This window comes from Lactuca sativa, chromosome 2 (genome assembly GCF_002870075.4).
Source record: "Lactuca sativa cultivar Salinas chromosome 2, Lsat_Salinas_v11, whole genome shotgun sequence".
Lineage (NCBI taxonomy): Eukaryota > Viridiplantae > Streptophyta > Magnoliopsida > Asterales > Asteraceae > Lactuca > Lactuca sativa.
The window spans coordinates 120,837,229-120,860,399 of NC_056624.2; the positions used below are offsets into that span (position 1 = coordinate 120,837,229).

General features: G+C 33.5%; 2 protein-coding genes across 2 annotated transcripts; one reads left to right on the forward strand and one right to left on the reverse strand.

Moving 5' to 3' along the window:
* Window positions 1-1,662: 1,662 nt before the first annotated feature.
* LOC111887705 (protein transport protein SEC23) lies at window positions 1,663-5,706 on the reverse strand. The gene is made up of 12 exons (XM_023883880.3): window positions 4,576-5,706; window positions 4,328-4,501; window positions 4,011-4,172; window positions 3,734-3,876; window positions 3,526-3,601; window positions 3,276-3,448; window positions 3,114-3,195; window positions 2,945-3,022; window positions 2,711-2,872; window positions 2,348-2,611; window positions 2,168-2,272; window positions 1,663-2,056 (listed from the first exon to the last, which is right to left on the reverse strand). Exons 1-12 carry the CDS (start codon window positions 5,341-5,343, stop codon window positions 1,913-1,915), a joined length of 2,331 nt encoding a protein of 776 aa, XP_023739648.1. The 5' UTR covers window positions 5,344-5,706; the 3' UTR covers window positions 1,663-1,912.
* Window positions 5,707-15,106: 9,400 nt separating this feature from the next.
* On the forward strand, window positions 15,107-22,048 carry LOC111887725 (probable UDP-N-acetylglucosamine--peptide N-acetylglucosaminyltransferase SEC). Its single transcript, XM_023883893.3, has 28 exons — window positions 15,107-15,566; window positions 16,274-16,419; window positions 16,515-16,613; window positions 16,717-16,767; window positions 16,875-16,991; window positions 17,086-17,142; window positions 17,543-17,662; window positions 17,759-17,821; window positions 17,916-17,994; window positions 18,088-18,197; window positions 18,276-18,329; window positions 18,419-18,486; window positions 18,566-18,668; window positions 18,749-18,951; window positions 19,051-19,147; window positions 19,260-19,331; window positions 19,421-19,497; window positions 19,578-19,694; window positions 19,802-19,886; window positions 19,971-20,138; window positions 20,216-20,326; window positions 20,412-20,498; window positions 20,616-20,743; window positions 20,852-20,934; window positions 21,056-21,161; window positions 21,241-21,387; window positions 21,475-21,595; window positions 21,729-22,048. Exons 1-28 carry the CDS (start codon window positions 15,350-15,352, stop codon window positions 21,840-21,842), a joined length of 3,000 nt encoding a protein of 999 aa, XP_023739661.1. The 5' UTR covers window positions 15,107-15,349; the 3' UTR covers window positions 21,843-22,048.
* Window positions 22,049-23,171: the final 1,123 nt, after the last annotated feature.

Sequence of the window (23,171 nt, forward strand, 5' to 3'; positions counted from 1 at the left end):
GGGTAACTCACTAAGACTTCGAGCTTACATTTATCGATTATTTTTTCAGATACTTCGGATGATCGCGGGAAGGCGAAGGCGTAACCGTACACTTCTCGATTTTATGTTTCTGATTTTTGGGAACTCTGATGTGATACTATTTTGAAAACGAATTGTAATAACTTAATGATTTTTAAATGTTTTAAAAAGTTCAAATTTGGCATGACTTTTATGGATGTTACATAATGGTGATGATGACCGTTGACTTTGACTTTGATCGTTGACTTTTGGTCAAATTTATATTTTACGAAGGTAGATTTAGGGATTACCATGTATGGTTTATTAGGAGGTGTTTAGCGCTCATTTGTTAGTTGTGAGAGCTATTAGCTATGAACTGTGTCGACAATGTGAGTCTTCTCACTATACTATGTAGGATGCTAGTTATCTTTGTCATACTTGCATGGAAGACCCCAAGCGTAGTCCATGAAATTTATATGAAAGACCATGGGGTAGCCCATGACACTTGTATATAAGACCATGGGGATAGCCCATGGCAGTGGAAGGAAATACCATGGGGGTAGTCCATGACACTTACATATAAAACCATAGGGGTGTCTCATGGAAATCCGAGGAAAGACCATGGGGGTAGCTCATGGCAAATGTATGTATGGCATGTGGTATTTTGGGGAACTCACTAATCTTTGTGCTTACGGTTTGTGGTTAAACTTTTTTCAGGTACTTCCAGTTCTAAAGGGAAGGGTTTGGCTTAACTGCACAGCATCCCCTGGTAGCTTTTTCGCACTGATTATAATTGTTTTACCCTAATGTTTAAAAATACAATTTACTCTGATTGGTTTTGGAACAAATGGTTGTATGGAATTGATGGTTTAAAATGAAATTTTTTATCAGTATTTTTGGGACATTACAAACAAATCCTTGTTCGTGTTCGTTCCATTAACTTAAACGAATGAACATGAACAAGCCCTTGTCCATGTACGTTCGATACATTTACAACCCAACAAGCCCTTGTCCATGTACGTTTGATACATTTACAACCCTACTCTATAATGTAGCCCATTAAGCACCCAAGATCCATAGTCGTGTCGATAAATGAAAGCTATGTTATGGCCCCAGGATCCATAGTCATGTCAATACATAAAAGCAATGTTATGGCGAGTTATAGCGTTTTTTAAAAGCATACATAATGACAGTTCATAGCATATCATGCTCATATATGTTGTATCGTGTTGGAAGTTTTTACATATCAACAATTATTGATGAGTGGCAAAATTACATTGCTTAATAAAAAAAATAGCGTAGATGTTATTATTTTTGTTATTGGCATATAGAACATGCGCATATGCAGGTGATGATGCCAAAAAGAATATATAGCTTCATAGTTATGGTATTAAAACTTAGATCATCACTTTTACATTTCTATTATAGCATTTTTGTGTTGTAAAACCCAAGTCCTCTATTTTTATATATTTATGGGATAGAGTAGTTCCTCATGTTCTTAGCTATGTTGATGACATTACTGGCAAAGGGAATCATATTAAACAGGTTAATTGGCTTATATCTATACTTGTTTCATAATTTTCATTGAAATACTTGGAATCATAAGTGCAAAACATAAAGTAAAATGAAAATAATAAAATACAATGCATGTATAACAAAGAAACACAACTAAAAATAAATCTTTTATAGTAGATTGTCACCTCATATAATCCATCAACCTTCAAATTTACATGTTTCATCTTTCTTTCATTATCCCATTTGATTTAAACGAAGCAAACTACATCAAATTCGCAAACCGTGGTTTGATCAATCACACGTTTTTGTGTAAATAATCATTTCTAGATTATGCTGCAAAACTTTGATGAAAAATGAAAATTTTGTAACCCTATCAAGTGCTATTTAAAGTGGTATGTATCTAAGAAGATTGAACTGCTAGCCTTTGTAGATGTTCAAGGAATACTTGAAGATTTACATCATCAGTGAAGATAACATCCATTCCAGCACCCACGTCACTATTGTAAGTTGCTGAAGGATTCAACTTGGCCAATAAGAATCGTGCCTGATTAATTACCATATAATATAGCATTTTTTAAAATAATTTAATACAATGTAAAAAGGTAATAAATAAATAATAAACAAAATTTAAGATAATGATATTTGATGAGATGACCTGAGAACCATGCTGATCACACACCACCAATCGTGGGGCAGGAAATCGATCACGTATTATCAATTCAGCATCATCATGTGGAGCTTGCAATAATTGTGAAAATGCCTAAAAAATTATGAAAAATTTAATTTTGGGTGGCATGTGTGAAGTGGAAAGAAAGAATGAACACGAGATATATACCTGGTGTTCTGGTTGATTTTGGTAGCCCATGTTCCTCCATTGAGCAACAGTGATTCCATGGAAAATAACAACACTGAAATACGAATCTAACAAAAGGATTCGATCAGCTGAAATGGATGCCACATCAAGCAAAGCAGGTGAAGGCAACGAATTGAATGAATACGAGATCAAAGAAGGTTGGATCATCACTGTCGCATTCGTTATGCTTTCCCGATTTAGCATCATGCGAAAGTAAGCTGTCTCATCTGGACTGTTATTGAACACCTTCATTCGCATTTCATTCCACAAATTAAAACTATATTATATTTAATGTTTGTTTATTGCAATTTCTAATCTATTAGATCAATAATTAAAATTAATTACCTGTACGAATGGAGATCTCCTTAGATTGAACATAAATTGAGGGAACAAAGAAAAATTAGGGTTTAACGAAAATGAAGTCGGATCATCTTTTCTGTAGTCGCCAAATCTAGAACATAGACGGATCAGATTTCTATCTAACCACCTTGTTGCATCGAATGTTTCCTAACAAAAATATAAAAACGTAACAAAAACTATTCCCTATAACAATTGAATTATAATTTATAATTTATATACCTCGGTTTCCATTTTATAAGATGTTAATCTAGCCATTACTACAGCAGCAGTCTCTTGATCAAAACCTTGCATTAATTCCTGTAAACGAGAATTAAAGATAAAAAACACATTGTATTTTGTTTTTTACACAATAAACAAGAGTAAAAATAATTTAAATATTTAATAATACCTCTGAAACTGCTGAACCCTCTATCCATCTTCTTGTAATGGTAGTAACTCGAAGCTTTGATTGTCCATCAATACTTTGGTAGCTGAATCAATATTCAGTTATAGCAATTTTCATGAGTGTAATAAGGTAGATTTTTCTATATACAATGTCTAATTTATATACCTTGTAAGTGTTTGTATATACAATTGTGGATTTAAGTTTCCAGAATGATCTGGTTTATCACTTGAAGAAATGTCAAATAAAACAGTCAAACAAGTGTCGTTATCAAGTCCACACAGCTTCCATGCATTAGTGTTCCCTTGACCAATTGTTGTGCTTGCAACAGCAGGTCCTTTCTGCATTTTTTTTTAAAAAACGTTACAATATTTTTAAAGATAATATTAAAAGTTATAAAATTTAGTAAAACCAATACCTTCTCAAGAGATGTGCAAGGTCCAATAATCCCTTGAATTTTTATATCTTTTGAACAGTTCATCTCAAGTGTGCCACTGCAAGTAATAAACTAGTTATGAATTTAATAAGATAGAAAAAAAAAAAAACGTGTCATTTACTTATCTTGACAAAAAGTTTTCTGATAATAAACTATTTTCAAATGAATATGTGAAGGATGAAATACTCACTTATAAGAAAGACCAAGAGAATCTTCTCTGTTTTCAAAAACACGTTTAAATGAATCTTTAAAAACCGAATGACCAAAACTTTCTGATAGAACAACAAGGCCTCCAGTTCTTTCAATAATAACCTTCATCTCTGCAACCCCAACCTAATAACATAAATTGCATTAAATGCTAAAGGATATGAACAAAAAATTACATTTTTAATGTGAATGAGTTTTTTTATAGAATTAAAGAAACATTTTGTTGCATGAATGTAAAGACTAGGGTAACCATTTTCTACCTGATCTAGTGCAGAAGCAAAAAGGTCCAAAACATGACCCTGGCTAACCATCTGCTTTGAAAGTTCCTCATAAAAATTGACTGCTTTTCTAAAGTATAATGCTGAATCTTTATCTAAATCTTTATGCGATCGAACTGGATCAGATAAATCTTGTGAGACAATCTGTCAAAATCCAAATGCGAAAAAAGGTTAAGATCTTGTGAGATAAAAATGGCAACGGAAACCATCCATTTGAATGAAATGTGAAAACAGAGTTTTTATTGAGCGTCAATGGCGTATTTGCGATCGGAAGGGAAGAAAAAAGTAGCAGAACTTACAGAACCATTGCCTTCTGTGCATGGCCCACCAACCAGAGCCACTATACGACCACCAGTTCCAGGCGAACAAGCACAAATCAAACCTGCTGCAACACTTAATGCGACACCAGTGCATCTCAACGATCGATTACCAGGTGCAACAGGCCATAAATCGACACCCAATTCTTCTAATCGCTAAATTATGAGTTTTCGTAAGAATGGAGGAATCATAGCTGTTGAAATTTGAATATAATTTAGATTATACTCACCGAATGGATTATGTAGGCGCCTTCGGAAGCAGGCAACAAAAACCTGGAAACCCCTGAATTTGGAAACCCTTGTCCTTGTCCTTGTACTACCCCCTTTTGAAAACCCGGTCCACCACCCATTCTCCGGCCATTGGCAACGCCGGCGAGGAGTCCTAGTTGATCGAGTACATCCTCTCTTGTCATCTCTTTGGAGCCTTGAAACACATAAACCTTGGAGATATCAGCGTAACCCAATTCATGGACCTGAACCTGCGTCCCGAAGGAAACAAAACCCACCAAAGCATTTTCCGGTATGAATTCAAGTGCTTGTTGTAATGCCAATTTGGCATACTTTAATTCCTCCTCAATCATACACGTGTCGAGGACGAATACGTAGACGGGTTGAGGAGGGTTAAGACGGGTGTCGGGATTGGGGACGGCGTATTCGACGGTGGTGTATTGGGGGTAGAGTTCTGCGGGGACATTGGTTTCGGAAATACCGGAGTAGTGGTGGGGGAAGTGGTTGCGTTGAAAGCAGAATGGGCAGATCCAAATCAGGGCAGAGAAGTCGACACGGCAGAAAGGGTTGAGAACGGCGGAGCAGGTCTTGCATCGGAGAGGCGCGTAAGGATTGTTGGGTATGTGTGGGTGAGGACGGATCGGAGAAATCGAAGCGGCGATTGGAATGACGCACTTGCTTGCTTCAACTTTTGTGCGAGGCCAGGCGTTCCAGGTCATACGAACACCATCGATTCCCTCTGGATCTGTGTTAGCCATTTCCGTCGACATCTTCAATTCTCTCTACAATCTCAACCTTTTTTTTCCTAATGATTGATAAACTGAATTCTGACGACCCCTTTAGGAAGAACAGAGAAGAGGGGTCATCAAATCAGGTGAATCGAGGCTCTCAAATGCACATCGATTTGTAGGATGGTGTTTTTTCAATTGAATTTGAACCAATGGATGAAACAGCTTCTTTTGGTTCATTTTGGAAAGAATCATATCATCTACACGATTGAGATAACATGCCGGATTGGTAGGATGGGTGAGACAATTATCCATGCCTCTCGTAATATTTTCAATTCCATTCATGTTCATCTGATCGTTCATTTGTTTATATTGATTAAAGGTGACATATCAATGACAAGTAATCATGGGTGGCCAAAGACGTATCTGCATGGAGGGGTATTTCTAAAATATGGTTTTTTTATTAATTAAAAATATGCTTTGATTTTTTTTTTTTTGTTAAAATAGGCCGATATATGCATGTTTTACAAGATAAAATAATATAACTTAAATATTGATAAATTTGTATGATACAAATAACTATATGGTTATTATTAATTTCAAAAAAGCATGAATATTATAAACTTTACACGAAACACAGAGTGAACAATTTTCATTAAACTAAATCGGACACGCTATGGAATTTCAATTCATTAATAATTGCGTTCCACAAACCAAACACAATCATTAATTTATTTTAAAGCAAAGCTCCTACAAAAAAAAATTACTTAAGAAAAAAAAATTGCAATATTTTGTTCCACCCAATAACATCGTTCTTAATTTGTCCGTTTGCACTAAAAATGTAAATGTAAGGTAGTGTTTTTTTTTGTCTGCAGATCTGCGTGGCATCTTCTGTCCGTGCCGCTCAGACCACGCGCAAACATTAGCATTCGCAGACTGTTTGTTTTTTTGAAGACTGCAGACCTAAAAATGTATGTGCGCCCTCTTCTTAGCGCAGATGTGGACCAGAGTCTTCTAACATATTCAAACATCTTCTAGCCTAAAAAAACATATACATCTTTATTTTTTTAATTTTTTTTTAATTTATATTTTTTCCAACTTTATTAATGATAAGCAATTTGAAAAAAAAAATTACAAAACTTAAAAAAAAAACGTTCGACGATACAAACATGATATTTTTGACAAATTTATAAATAAAGATTTATTACAATAATAATCGTTGAAGTTTTTTATATAAATATGAAAAAAAAATTATAATATATTCTTATATTTTTTTGCCAAATTTTGTAAAATATTATTTAATACAGTATCATCAATTTCTCGAGAAAATATTTATAGTACATTTTTAATGGATTTAATTATAACTTTGATCACTGATTATAATGTTTAGTTATAACTTTGCAACCAAAGTTAGTTTTTATCATATATATATATATATATTAATTCATACCATTTTTATTTTTATTTTTTATACAATAATACATAAAAGTTGATCTAATTATAACTTTGATCACTAATTATAATGTTTAGTTATAACTTTGCAACCAAAGTTAGTTTTGATCAAATATATACATTAATTCATACCATTTTTATTTTTATTTTTTATTCAATAATACATAAAAGTTAATCTAATTATAACTTTGATCACTAATTATAATGTTTAGTTATTGTCACACCCCAAAACTGGAACGGCGGAAACGTTCGGGGGTGGAGGACGTCATGTACGGTATCACAACCATGCAAAGTAGTAAACAAGCAACAACATCATCGATTGCATTAATAATATAATTCCATATAAGTGTGTTCTGACATGCTATATAGACACCAAAAATATACATCCAAAACAAAAGAGGAGTCCTGAACGAGCTTCATCTTCTCAAAAACCTGGCTCCGGTACCTGTCTATTGGTGCCTTGAGAATACAAGTTATTTTGAAAGGGAGTATCAGCTTTAAAGCTAAGCTGGTGAGATCATAAGTATATTAGTGTCAATGTTTGTATGAAAGCATTTGTAAGATGTTTGTAAGATGTAACGTATAAGTTTTGTAAAGTTGGTATTTGTTTGAACACTCCTAGAAAACCCTACGTTTCCTACTAAAAGTAGTCTTCTCCCAAGGCATCTAGTATCTGTGTGTGTGTCTCATGTAAGAGTGTGTATTTTCCCAAATCCGACTATCATTAACCAAAAATATAGTTTTTACATTACCGTGCATCGTGTGCATGTTCACGAAGTGAATGTAATGGGAATAATATTATAGTACTGTAGTGTTGTATTAAGTAACTACTGTTGTACTAACTACCTTAAACCATTTGTTATTTAAAGTAATATTTGATCAGCCTATATCCTGCTACCGACTCAATAGTAAAACGACGATGTAAGACGCCGTAAGAAATGACATTTGGCACCCGTAGACTTGCAAGTCCCACTGTAGCGAGCAGCAAGGTGTAGGATAGTCAATCCAGTATAGATCTATACACAAACTCATACGCTCCCCAATTAAGGAGATTCTGGATACAAAAACGGTCATGACAGGTAGTGCCATGCCCCGTTTAATGGCTCACATAAATGTATTAATGTATATGTAATGTACTTGTGTGCTAGCGGTGTTGTGTGTTCTTTCTCTGGCTAGCCTGTATGTTTGTTTCTCATTATAGTATATTGTTTGTTTCTCATCACTCTGTATCTATTGACTCATGTATGAACTGACTCATTGTATGTTTCATTGTTCTAGTAATAGTGTTTGTATCTTCTTAAACTACTCCTATAGTAGTTTACTAGCAATGTATGGACATGTTTGTATACCCTTGCTACCCAAAGGTATGGATCTAAGTGAAAGAACTTTTATGACTATATATGTATACAGGATATACAATTAATATTTAAACTACCTTCGGACGGATAGCCGATGCCCTAAAGCTACATCCAAACAAGGAAAAGGAATTAAAGCGAGCTAGCCTTCCTAATTCCTTTAAACATTACTTATATAACTATACATACATAGACATGCACTTGACAATATAAAAGTATAAAAGAGTTTAAGTAAAGGTATTTGACAAGTAAAAGAGTTTGTAAAACAGTTTGAGGTAAAACAGTTTGAAAAGTAAGATAACCGCTTGTTTGGTAGTTATTAATCACATGTGATTGATATAATAACTATAATTGCTCAACTTGTATCCCCCCTAGAAGCATTTAAAAACATTTAAAATGTTAATTAAGGGGTATGAACTCACCTATAGTGAGTGGTTTGGACGAACGGATTGTATAGAATGCTAAGTGTCAAGGGAAGACTTGAACACACACGCGGATCCTATTTAACCTTCCAGGTCAACCCTACTCGCCGAGTCTGCCTACCGACTCGCCGAGTTCATATGCTCAGAGTCCTTCCATTCGCGACTCGACTCGCCGAGTCAGTCCATGACTCGCCGAGTCCACCGATTTCCGAGTCCTGACCTGTCCAACTCACTGAGTCTCCACTCGACTCACTGATTCGAGCCTCAACTCGAAGGGTTTGGGGTTCCGCGACTTGACTCGCCGAGTCCAAGAACAGACTCGCCGAGTCCAAGGCAATCTTCAACAGACTCGCCGAGTTATTCTTCCAACTCGCCGAGTTCATGCCCAACTTCATCCAACTCACCGAGTCCACCCATGTGACTCGCCGAGTCGCTCCAGTTCTTAATCCATTCAGTGGCTTTTCGAGCCATGCAGGGGCTCCAAATCATAGATCCATACTTCCAAAGCCTATCCCTCACGTAAAGGTGCAAACTTTACGTGTAACTAAGGAGATCTAGGCCCAAAACACTCCAAAATCGGGTTTAAGACAAAGAGGCTTAACAACCAACCCACAGACTGATGCTTTATGATTTTTTAGGCCAGAATACACTTAGATCTGAAGTAGCAACTTCAGATTTGGGCTCCAAATCAAAATGATCCAAGGATATGGCATACGGGTCCCAAAACTCATAACCAAGATAGATCTAGATGATAAATAACCAAGGTGTGAGTTTCATACCTTCAAATGATCTGAGATGTCACCCAAAATCCGAATCTATACTCCTTTCCTCGCTCCTTTCTCCTACAACCTTCAAGACGCACCAAGAAAGGCCTTAATCTTCTCACACAAGCTCAAGAATGGACTTGGATGGTTAGGGGGGGTTCGTTCTGGACAATGGAGGTTGCAAATGAAGCCCTAGAAATGAGAATGGTATGCTTAAATAGGGTGTCAAGTCCTAGATTTAGGGTTTCCCTCTTCAGACCGGACTCTCCGAGTCCATTCTCCGACTCATCGAGTCGGTCACTTACTCCTCGACCCGGATCCCGCTCGGACTCGCCGAGTTCCTCCTCGGACTCGACGAGTTGCCCCTTTAACTTAGGGTTTTCCTTTCCTTTCTTTGTCTTTCCGATTAAGGGTGTTACACAGAGAACGATAATGACAACCATGCCACCCAGTTATGACGACCCTCGCGACGTCGTCCCTTACTTCGATCTTCAGTCCTCAGTGCAACCCACGACGTTACCAGCAGTGGGTGGCATACCCGTGGTGAGTTAGCGACGACAGCAAGCTTGGTCTTATGGCTCTTGATATCCCCGGCAAGGAGAGCAATGGTTGAAAGGTGGAGAGTGTGAGAATGGTGAAGATGACAGCTGCATATGGTCACTAGGGTTAGGGTTCTCTTTGGCATAAATACCCGTCCCATTTCTCATTTTTTTTTCCATAATGACGAAATTGGCCCCTTATTCTCCAATTCCTTTCAAGTCCAATCCATATTTTACCCTTTAAACCTCGCCCCTTGAATTTCTTTGCAAACTAAGTCCGGATTTTACTAAACAACCCCCATCTTCTAAAATCCTTACAAAACTAATCCAAAATTTACACTTTTAACGTCGACTTCCAGATTATGCCAATTAACTCCTCGGAACCAACACCCTGCATATAATTATTGATTTTAGGGCTACTACACATTAATTAATTAATTAATTTATTTAATAAATAAACAGGGTGTTACAGCTTCCTTGAAACCGGGCCTCTTGCAGGCAGAGTTTCGGCTCGGAAACTTTACTTCTCGGGATCTTCAGGGCTTCGGGACTTGCTTCGGGTGTCGGGATTGATACTGGGGCTTCGGGGGTACAACTTGCCAAGAAAAAGGAAGAATAAGGGAGTGAAAGGAAAGAAATGAGCAACCAATTCGGCTGGACTCACATCCTATATATAGGAAGGGTCTGGCCTCCAAATGCAGCGCGTTCCGCCGTGCGTCATGGCTTACAAACTTCGGACTTGACATGCGACGGGACAGGCTCTGGGCTCCGAACGCGGGGCGTTCCCCCTTTATTAATCGTGCCTCGAACTTCAGAAATTCATATCTTTCGCATACGAGCTCCGTTTTCGACGTTCTTTATATCCACGCGAAGGTGAGATTATGCTCTACAACTCTTGTTTAGACACCATTGGCTAATTTTGATTTAAATTTTATTATATTATTTTTAGTAGGTCGGGACAACAAAAATCTGTTAAGAATTCACAACTCCTTCATCTAACGTCCATTTTCATCTTTCTTCCATTGCACTACTATCGACAAGATCTTCGATTCTCGTTTAGATTATTTCGGCTAGAAACCACTCAATCTCTTATTCGAAGTTTGGGCTGCATACCGCTAAGCTGAAACTTAGAAAAATCATAACTTCCTCATATGCAGTCAAATTTGGACGTTCTTTTTATGCACGCTCTCGGTTTAACGTATTCTACGACTTTCGTTTAGATCGCTAAGGCCAAAATATCGATCTATCGTAAACTCACTATTTACGTCACGCTGTGTCGTGTTGGTTCTGTCACGAAACTTCGACATGCCATAACCTCTTCATTATAACTCAGATTTCGACATTCTTTATATATTCAGATTTTTTTTCAAGACTACTACAACTTAGTTAAGATTACTCATTCTGAATAATCTTCCATCAGAAAGTCATTTTCGACGCTTATCGTCTCTAAATTGATTATTCCAGATCTGCGGGCGTTACAATAATCTACTTAATTTCTTTTAGTAATTATGTATTTTAGATTAGTAAAAAAATCCCATGCCATAACATCATTACATTCATTGGTATTTTTTTTAATAAAAAATTATCCTTTCCATTTAAAATGTATTTTTTTCAAAAGTACATAACTACTTGCAAACATGTCACACACAGTTTCATAAATACCATAAGAAGTTGTTTCAATTTACAATAATACTAGACGAATTCACGCGCGTTGCGCAACGCAGGTTAAAAATATATTGTTAAAATATTGAAAAACATATGTTTAAAATGGTTATTTATTGACATTAACTTTGACATAATATTTTTACACTAAATTATATATATAAAATCTCAACTATTTTGAACAATATTATTCATTGACATCATTCCACCTTCCTCATTAATAAAATTAAATATAATTATCTGTTTAGTATTATTTATAAAAAATATTATGACTGATTAATTTAAATTTTTTTACTTATGTGGTTATTTTATAATTTCAATAATGATGATCATTTAGAATACAATTTATTTGTAACTAACGTTACATAACTTTTATTTTGATGTTATTATCATTTAAAATTATTGTTTATTAACTTAAAGCATTTATTATTATTAATAATTTAAAGAAAACTTTTAAGAAATACTAAATATTATTACTCAAATATCAAATATGAAACATATACTAAATAATAAAATGATAAGATTGACAATTTACATTTCAAAAGAGACTTTCATGGATAATATAAAATATCCATGATTTTTCTAATTTACCATTTATTATTATTATTATTATTATTATTATTATTATTATTATTATTATTATTAAGTGAAATAAAAGTTTTAAAAATCACTTACTATTATAATTAAAATGTTAAACATATACTAAGATATAAAGTGATAAAATAGACAATTTGCATTTTAAAAGAGATTTACATGGATAATATGACATATCCATGATTTTAATTAATTATTTCTTTGAAGCAACACAAAAATACAAAACATATATATAATATCTAATTAAATACTATTTATATCACATTCAATAACATATAATTGATAATAAGAATCTAATCTAATTTACATTTAAATTTCAACCCCGACAACAATGATTGTCTTAAAAGAATACTTAAACCAAGATATATATATATATATATATATATATATATATATATATATATATATATATATATATATATAAGGATTAGTATACAACAAACTTACAAATTAAAAACTTTATATATATATATATATATATATATATATATATATATATATATATATATAAGGATTAGTATACAACAAACTTACAAATTAAAAACTTTAACATAATAACATGGCTCGAAAATGGTCCAAAGCCCTCAAACCAACACAAAAACCTTTAAGCTTGTTTTCTTTGTGAAATTTGTATGTGATTTGTATTTGTGTTTCTACTCAAAAAGATTGACCTTTTATAGTAGACTATCCATTAATTGCTTATTAAACATATTATATAAGTTATAAAACTTTTGAATAGTTAATCATTATTAAGAGACTTTTGAGTGATATTCATTTAAATAGCAGGTTTCAAATGAATATGGTTTGAGTAAAAATATAAGTTGAATAACCTTAGGAGTTTCAAATGCATGAGGTTCAACGAAAAATGCTAGCTTTATCCGTGTGTTGCGCATAAACACCTATATAGTTAAAGTCTTTACAAATATATGTTTTTTTTTTTTTTAAATATAGAAATAACGTTATTGTTAAATTTGATATAATAATTCGTATACTAAATTGATATAATATATTGATTATTTTGAATTATATGATAATATATACATCTATTATAACTGCATAATCTTGATCATTTGAATGACTTTTATCCGCGAGTTACACATGAATAAAATTAAATATAATATATGGTTTAATGTTATTTATAGTTGTTTTTATTGTTAATTAATTTTTTAAAATTTATTTGCTTAATGTTTTAATTTCTATCATTATAATTATTTACAACATCAAACATTGTTTTTTTTTTTTTTTTTTTTTTTATTTTAAAAGTAACAATATAATCATTTATATAGAGTTATTTTTAACTATTGTTATCGTAAGTTATTTTAAGCTACTTATTTGAAAAGTTTTAACGACTATAAAAATATATTTAGGAAATAGTTTAGTTAAATTGAGATTACAATTTATTTACAAAATATTTTTTGGTTTTTTAAGTGGAACTAAAATTTATATTTACATTGACATCGTAATGTTATATTTAAATTAACAATTTAAGTATTTTGTCCAAACTTTTCAAAAATTATAGCTTTAAACTGATAATGGTTTACATACAACAATATATTAAATATAATAAATTACGTATGTTAAAAGTTAAAGACATAACTTTATAAGTAGAAGTAAAAATATTATTTTAAAATTGAAATTTAGTATATTTATGATTACACTTTAGGGTTAATATTTATTTAACCAGATTAATCAACTTATAATCATTATTAGAAAGACACTACAACTAATCATTTTTAACTATTTATAAAATATTATTTGGGTTAATTTTTTAAGTTAAACTAAAATTTATATTTAAGTTGACCTTGTAATGTTATATTCAAATTAATAATTTAAATATTTTATACACACTGTTCCAAAATTGTATCTTTAAAATGATAATGGTTTACATCCAACAATATATAAAAACTAATAACTATAATATGTTAAAAGTTAAAAAACTTAACTTTATTAGTAGAAGTAAAAATATTATTTTTAATATTAAAATTTAGTTTATATATGATTACACTTTAGATTTGATATTTAATTAACCTTATTAACCAACTTATAATTATTATTATAAAGAAATTGAAAAGTCATGGAAGTTTCAAATGAATGTTGTGAAAGGAAAAATGCATAAGAGTTTCAAATGAACATGGTGAAAGAAAAAATGTTTCCTTTATAATATAGTATGATATGATATGATATAATATTCTATACTCTACAATGATATTGAAAGCGAATATTAAGATTATATTCACCGCATAAAAAGGGTAAAGTGTGTTGGGAACCGACAAATTTATAATATGTTTTTGTCAGAAGACATTATTATATAGATCATGCAGTTTCTCTTTATATCAACGCTCAAACATTCTCACAGTCTCCTGTTACTAAATTGTGTTCCTATCACCTTCTAGCAATCTAAGAATACTTAGAGAATTGAAATCCAGGCGACAAAATCGAGATAACAAATACTAAATGGCAGATAACATCTCAAATCTCGTATGTAGAGATCTTTTCACGATGGCGATAATGGCAAATACACAAAATCGAGTGGTTACAACAACAATTTATACCATACAACACACGATTGTAAGAAGATCAAGATCATCTAACAGGCGGACACGACATAATGCTCGCGCTTATTATGGTAATTGAAATCTTCAACCACAAAAAAATCTACAAAATTTTCAATTTATATCACCATTTTAATGATGTAGAATCAATAATTTCTCAAAATACCCAATAATTTCTCAAAATCCCCAATTCAATTTTTTTCTTTATGAAATCATTATTTTAAAATAACTTGAAACCTCTCAATGTTGGTTTTAGATAATAATAATTCGAGATATAAACTAATAAAAACACTAATTTGAGGTTAATTTGACTATTTTTATCTATGGGCCTTGGGCCGGTCGGTGGAGTATAGACAGAAGTTCCGGCGGTGGAGACAGTGAAATTGACTTGATCGGCTTTAAACGCGGTGGGTGGGAAAGATTTTATGGAAAATATATTTTATTTATATTTATATAATTAGGCACAAAATCAACGAACAAAAGGGAAACACTTTCGTGATTGTTTCTCTCTCTTCTTCGTTTCTACTACGCGAAAGATCCCCACAAATCGAGAAATAGAGGGAGGATCATCATCCTTTGTTTTTGATCCTCTAATTTTATGAAACGGTATACTCATTATCGTCGCGTTCCATGATTTTTGTTTGATAACAAAGAGGTTTAATCGGCGACGACGATCTCCATTCTAGGAAATTCTCCGGCCGATCAGTTATGTTGTCCCTACAGACCGATCCTAGACAAGCTCAACAACAGCAATTTCAGCAGCAGCAGCAGCAGAAGCAACACCAGTTGTTGCAGCAGGCTGCTAGGGTTTCGTATAATAATGGCGATCATCACCGTGAATCTTCGTTTGTTTTGTCAACGGAAATTGATCCTTCATCGGCTAACGTCAATCTTAAACTGTCGCAAGGACTTGATATTCGTGAAGGTTTAATTTTATTTTGTTATTTACGGTTTAGATTATATGATAATGCCTAGGGTTTGGTTGTTTTTTTGTGCAACTTTCTTTCAACTTTTGGTTGTCTGGGAATCTGGAAGTTTATGCATTTAGGGTTTTAGACTTGAGAATTAAGTAGTTGAAATTTTAAGTCACTACTTGGTGTGTGAGATGATCGTCTGTGGTTTTGTTTTCTTCATAGAGGTTCACAATTCTTAAAAGTTAAAACCTTTCGAGAGATTCCTTTACAAAATTTCTTGTGACACCAAGTTATGGGCAATGTGAACTCTTCTGGAGCAAAATAAGAGGATCAGTTAGATCGGGTGATAAAGAAATTAAAATGATTCAGTTCTTTTTTGGACCAGGTATGAGCAAGAGAGCTAAAGAGGGTGCTTCCATTTGTGAATTGAGGTTGGGATCACATTTGATCACTCAATTTTTGGTGGTCTTTTGACATACCTTTGTGGTTGTTTTGGATGAGGCCTCACTATCTGTTTCCATACCTTTTTTGAAATGTTTAGTTGTTTCTTTGCCATGCAATGTTTTGTTGTGTGTGTGTGTGGGTTTGGGGGGGGGTGACCTGAACATGGTAAATACTCTTTCATTTGAATATTTTGGGTATGTTTTGGTCTTTCAGTATTTCTTTTTTGCGTCTTCTGGCTGAAGAGCTGAACAATAAATAATGCTTAATGTTACAGCTGATGAAGATATGCTCATGTCCCTTGCTCATCAAAAGTACAAGTCTGGAGACTTTAGACTGGCATTAGATCATAGCAAGGCTGTTTATGACAGGAACCCAATGCGAACAGATAATCTTCTTCTCATGGGGGCAATATATTATCAGGTTGGCTATATTCGATCTATAGTTCTATACCTTTCTTGCTTTCTAGTTTAGTCATATTCATGGTTCTCACACACAAACTTTTCCTTTTGTTTCAGTTACATGACTTTGATATGTGTATTGCAAAGAATGAAGAAGCTCTACGGATTGATCGAAATTTTGCTGAGTGCTATGGGAATATGGCAAATGCATGGAAGGTTATAACTTGTTACTGTGTTTTCTGGTGTCTCTTCTCTTCTGTTTTTAAACATTACAGCATTACATAACGAATTTTACTCACTGCATTTTTTTTCTATACAGGAAAAGGGGAATATTGATGTTGCCATTCGCTATTATTTAATTGCAATCGAGGTAAGGTTAAATAATCCCCCCCCCCCCCCCCCCCCCCCCCTCCTCTCTTTTATTCCACTTTGACCTCTTTCTGTTAATCACACTAACCTTGAGAATGATATATGTAGCTTCGCCCTAACTTTGCGGATGCATGGTCAAACTTGGGAAGTGCTTACATGAGGAAAGGAAGGCTAACTGAAGCTGCTCAATGCTGTCGACAGGCTCTTTCTTTGAACCCTCGTTTGGTATGAACTTATGAACTCTAGTCATCTTTATTTTCTGATTTATTGCTTATTTGGTTTCTAATTATATATATTTATTTGGTATATGTCTATGTAGGTTGATGCTCACAGCAACCTTGGGAACTTGATGAAAGCTCAAGGATTGGTTCAAGAAGTAAGAAAACTTGATGCATATGTTTAGTTATCACATTTTCTTTTGTTCCATTGACACTATGCCATAAACATGTTCCCCTGAATAATGCATAGTTTTGACTTTCCAAGAGGCGTTGAAGGTCCTGTTTGGTATTGATTTTTCTAACTCTTATATATGTCTGGTGTTAATTAGTCTCAAGACAGTTCCTGATCACTTTCCCACTTTGTCATTTGAACTTCAGTGGCTTACAATACAATGATCCAGGGGCAAAAGTGGACATAAGTTTTGTCTATCTATACATTCTATCTTTACTTGTCCGAATATCTTTACGAGCTATTCAGAAGAGGAACTTCTTGTCAAAGATTATAAGGCATCATTTTGTGTAGCTCTTGCTATATGTTGAGAAGTGTTTTTTGGACAGGCATACAATTGCTATGTGGAGGCACTCCGTATTCAACCAACTTTTGCTATTGCTTGGTCAAACCTTGCTGGCCTTTTCATGGAGTCACGTGATCTTAATAGGGCACTCCAGTATTACAAGGTATATACATATAATTATTATTATTATTATTCCTTTTTTTTTTGTCAATGACATGCAAATATTATATATGTCTTGTATTACTCTTCCACATTGCAGGAAGCAGTCAAACTTAAGCCAACATTTTCTGATGCCTATTTGAACTTGGGAAATGTATACAAGGTGAATACTTAATTCTTGGTAGATATTAACACAATGAGATTTTTTTCTTTTTAAATTTTTTGCTAAAATTGGGTTGACTTTGCAATTTATATAGGCTTTGGGAATGGCTACAGAAGCTATTGTATGTTATCAGCGTGCTCTTCAGTCTAAACCAGACTATGCCATGGCTTTTGGTGAGGAATAGTAAAAGACTATCATATTTTGTTTCTATCTTTTACATGAACCAAGTATTTGACTTTTACTAAGTTGACTTTTACATTGTTCAGGGAATTTAGCTAGCATATATTATGAGCAAGGTAACTTGGAGATGGCAATTAACCATTATAAGCAGGCTATAGCTCGTGATGCTGGATTTTTAGAAGCATATAATAATCTCGTGAGTTTTTCCTTTTTCATTCTCTTGGATAGTTAATTTTTTGTTTGTTCATGCTTCTAACAATATTCTTTTCACTAGGGAAATGCACTTAAGGATGCTGGCAAAGTTGAAGAAGCCATTCATTGCTACCGTGTAGGTTATCATATTCTTTGCATTTATTTTTTCTTCTCTGAAATCTTTTATTGGCTTAGTTGTGATCAAAGTCTTGTTTTGCATTCTAGCAATGCCTTTCTTTGCAACCTAGTCATCCTCAGGCTCTCACTAATCTTGGAAATATATACATGGAATGGTATGGTTATAAAATTATTTATGTATTACATATTTACATAAAGTAGTAAAAGGTCTAAAATGAGGTTTTTGATATTCAGGAACATGATGACTGCTGCTGCACAATGTTACAAGGCAACTTTAACTGTAACAACAGGATTGTCTGCTCCTTTTAACAATCTAGCCATAATATACAAGCAACAGGTATCAAAATGAAGGAAAACAGGTTGTTATTTTTGCATTTAGGTGTGCTAAAAAGAGTTGATTTATGATTAAACAAACAGGGGAATTATGCGGATGCTATTTCTTGCTACAATGAAGTTCTTCGCATTGATCCTTTAGCAGCTGATGGTCTTGTTAATCGTGGAAACACTTACAAGGAAATTGGGAGAGTTAATGAAGCAATTCAAGACTACTCACATGCAATTGTCATTCGCCCAACCATGGCTGAAGCTCATGCAAACCTTGCTTCAGCTTACAAAGACAGGTTTCTTCACTTCTTTTCACTTCATTTTAAACAAATAATATACTTAACTTGGTCAAATGGTCAATTTGTATTTTGAACACCTACACTTGTAATTTGTAGTGGACATGTGGAAGCAGCTATCAAAAGCTATCGTCAAGCATTAGCCATACGTTCTGACTTTCCTGAAGCAACTTGTAATCTGCTACACACGTTACAGGTATTTCTTGCATTTACATTTTAGCCCTTTTTTCGTGAATCGTATTTGTAATTTCTCATTTTCTCTACTACTTGCTAATCAGACAGTTTTTGATACTTATTTTTTTTTCTAGTGTGTATGCGACTGGGATGACAGGAAAAGAATGTTTATTGAAGTTGAAAATATACTCAGAAGACAAATCAAGGTTTTGACAATATTACATTTTTAGCCTTTTGGTCTTGTTATGACATAGTTGATAGTTTGACTTGACTTGACTTGACTTTTTCCATCCAGATGTCGGTTATTCCTAGCGTGCAACCTTTCCATGCGATTGCATATCCCCTTGATCCACTCCTTGCACTTGAAATCAGGTAGTTTTATGAATTAGATTTATGAATTACTTGATATAATTATAAAATACTAATTGGGTTCTTTTTTTTTTTTTTAATAGTCGCAAATATGCTGCACATTGTTCTGTAATTGCAAGCCGTTTCTCTCTTCCTCCTTTCAAACATCCTCTTCCATTGCCAATAAAGATCACAGGAGGCTACAATCGACTGAAAATCGGGTACACATAAATATGTGTTATAACTTTTTAAGGGATAATGTTATTAATTATATAAATTCCTCATTTATTTTACATCTTATTACTTATATAAATTCATCAATGCTTAGATATGTGAGCAGTGATTTTGGAAACCATCCACTATCACATTTGATGGGATCTGTATTTGGCATGCATAATAGAGAAAATGTTGAGGTTTGTTGGTGTATAGTTTTTGTAATCATTATGAATATAGATTTTTTTTTTTTTTTAAATTTTAATTTGTTGTTTGAAAATTAGGTGTTCTGCTATGCTTTGAGTCCAAATGATGGGAGTGAATGGAGGGTTAGGATCCAGTCAGAAGCAGAACATTTTAAGGATGTGTCAGCAATGACTTCTGATATGATTGCAAGGCTTATAAATGAGGATCAGATACAAATACTTATCAATCTCAATGGTTATACCAAGGTATGAATATAATTAAATTCAACCATCATTTTCACTTCATCAGTTTCTTGTTTCTATAATATATTTATATATTCCAGGGGGCAAGAAATGAAATATTTGCTCTGCAACCAGCTCCCATTCAAGTCTCATATATGGGATTCCCTGGCACAACTGGTGCTAACTACATACAGTATTTGGTCACTGATGAAGTAAAGGATTTTCTTTTTATCTCTTTTTTTTTAAAAAAAAAATCTCATTTTTACTAGATGCTTAAATGTTTAACCTTACTTACAGTTTGTCTCTCCAACTCGGTTTGCTCATATTTACTCTGAGAAGCTCGTTCATCTCCCTCATTGCTACTTTGTGAATGATTACAAGCAGGTAAAGTTGTAAATGTAGTTTGATTAATTTGTTATTGTTATAATCGACTAGATTTTTCATATTTTGTTAGATTTTTTAAAGCAACATCTGCTCTTTTTTGTTAATGGTTGTGTGCAGAAAAACCTTGATGTGCTGGATGTAAACTGCCAGCCCAAACGTTCAGCTTACGGATTGCCTGAAAACAAGTTCATATTTGCTTGTTTTAATCAGCTTTACAAGATGGATCCTGAAATTTTCATCACTTGGTAACATTAAACATATATCTATATATATCTCAGTTTCTATTACTCTTGTAAGTAACATTAACATTTAACATAATGTTTGTTGTTTGTTTGTTTGTTTGTTTGTTTCAGGTGCAATATTTTAAAGCGCGTTCCCAATAGTGCCCTTTGGCTTCTCAGGTTCCCAGCTGCTGGTGAAATGAGACTTCGTGCCTGTATGTCATTTTTAATCCTCTTATTATATAAAAATAAAACTATAGTTTGAATGTTGTAATAAGAAGAAATAAAAGTAGGATGCTATTTCTTACATGTTTTTTTTGGTTGGGTAATGTGTAGATGCTGCTGCACAGGGTGTGCAACCAGACCAGATTATTTTCACAGATGTTGCTATGAAGAACGAACACATCAGACGCAGTTCTTTGGCAGATCTTTGCCTTGATACGTAAAACCCCCTCCCTATTTTTTTTTGTTTAATTATATTATAGTTAAGTCCTTATAGTTTTGTGATTATGTTAAAATAGGCCCCTATGTAACGCGCATACAACAGGGACAGATGTTCTCTGGGCTGGTTTGCCAATGGTGACGCTTCCCCTTGAGAAAATGGCCACTAGAGTTGCTGGTTCACTCTGCTTAGCCACTGGAGTTGGTGAGGAAATGATTGTTAACAGGTTTGTGCAACTTTTGCTGCTTTTTTAAACCTCAAGGGCTGGAATTGAAATATTCTGATTTAACTTTTTGTTTTGGAAATTATGAAGTATGAAAGAGTATGAAGAGAGGGCGGTGTATCTTGCTTTAAACCGGTCGAAACTTGAAGAGCTGAAGAGCAAACTTAAGTTATCACGCCTTACTTGTCCTCTCTTTGACACATCCCGCTGGGTAAGCTCTCGGAATTGGAACTCGCTATTCCATTCCATTCATTTTTTTTTTATCAAAGACCAAAATACCCTTATTTGTACTATAGTTATATGTTTTAAGGGGATTATTATTATTAATTTTTATTTTTTTGTAGGTGAAAAACTTGGAAAGAGCGTATTTTAAGATGTGGAATGTACACTGTTTGGGTGAACAACCTAAGCACTTGAAAGTGGTGGAGAATGATACAGAATATCCTTATGATCGTTAGTGATAGATGACAATCGCATGGTAGGTGAGGCATCAGTGTGTTGTTGATGAGTGGGAAGAGAATGTAAATTGGTATAATAATAATAATATTAATAATTATAATATTGTGCTTGTCTAGGACGCTGAATATTTAAAGAACAGATATATATATATGGTTTGTAGTATGTGAGTGACAGGTATATGAGAATGTCAGATGGTTCAACTCAAGTTACTCGTATGCTTATGCTGTTATTGTTATCATTTATCAAAATATGACCTTACCTCATCTCATCTTTGGTTCAACTCAAGTTTTTGTATTTGAATGTTGGTTGGATGTGGATGAGGATGAGTACTGAAGAAGAGATTGTGTCTGGAGTAAAAAAAAAATCAAGTATGAATGATGATTCTTCATATAGATACATAACTTATAAAAAAACCTATTGAGTTCTAGGAAATTTTATAATTATTAAAAAATTATATGTTTTATGAATTTTAGGATACAAGGTTTTTCAATTGATTTTAGACAAAAAATGGTCTCTGGTATGTTTTTTTTTTCCAAGTTTAGTCAAAATTTTGATTTTTTTGGTTTTATGGTCAAAAGAGGTAGTTTGTTTGTTGAATTAGTCTCTAGTAAACTTGAAAAGACTAATCTATCCTTTTAATTTTGTTTTTCTATTTTCTTAAACATTTTTCTTTTTATTTAAAATTTAAAAAATAAAAACAAAGAAAGAGAGGGCCATCTCTCTCTCTCAACACACACACACTTAAACATCTTTTTCTCTATCCCTGTTCATCGGCATCCTCGTTTACTTATCATCGTGCATCAAAGGGTGAGTTTACCCTTTCTCCCTCTTCTATTGAAACCTCCAAATCAATTGGAACCGTTTTAAACACAACCAAACTTGAGATTGGATCGAGAACCCATTCAGAGGAAACCATCATCCATTTGAGACACATTTATTCACTTATTCAATCTCATTGAAACAACATAAATCAACCAACACAAACCTATAAATATTTTCATCAAATGACCATCGATAATGAAGCAACAGTCACAATCAAATATGACTTTGTTCAATCATCTTTCAACAAACATATCCCCAACAACATCAATTTAGAATTTTAGATCAAACAGGATAAAAGGTAGAAAGTGAAGAACTTGAGAGATGAAAAAATAAGAACCCTAAAATCATCAACGAATTTGTTCTATGGAAGAGACGTCGACACTAGTAGATATGTTCTATGGCAGATGAATCTTGACATTTGGATCGTCGAGCTGGCCACCGGCAACATCAAGGTTCACGTCAGTTGCAACAGAAATCCTGCTTTTCGAGCTGTAATGGGGTTTCTT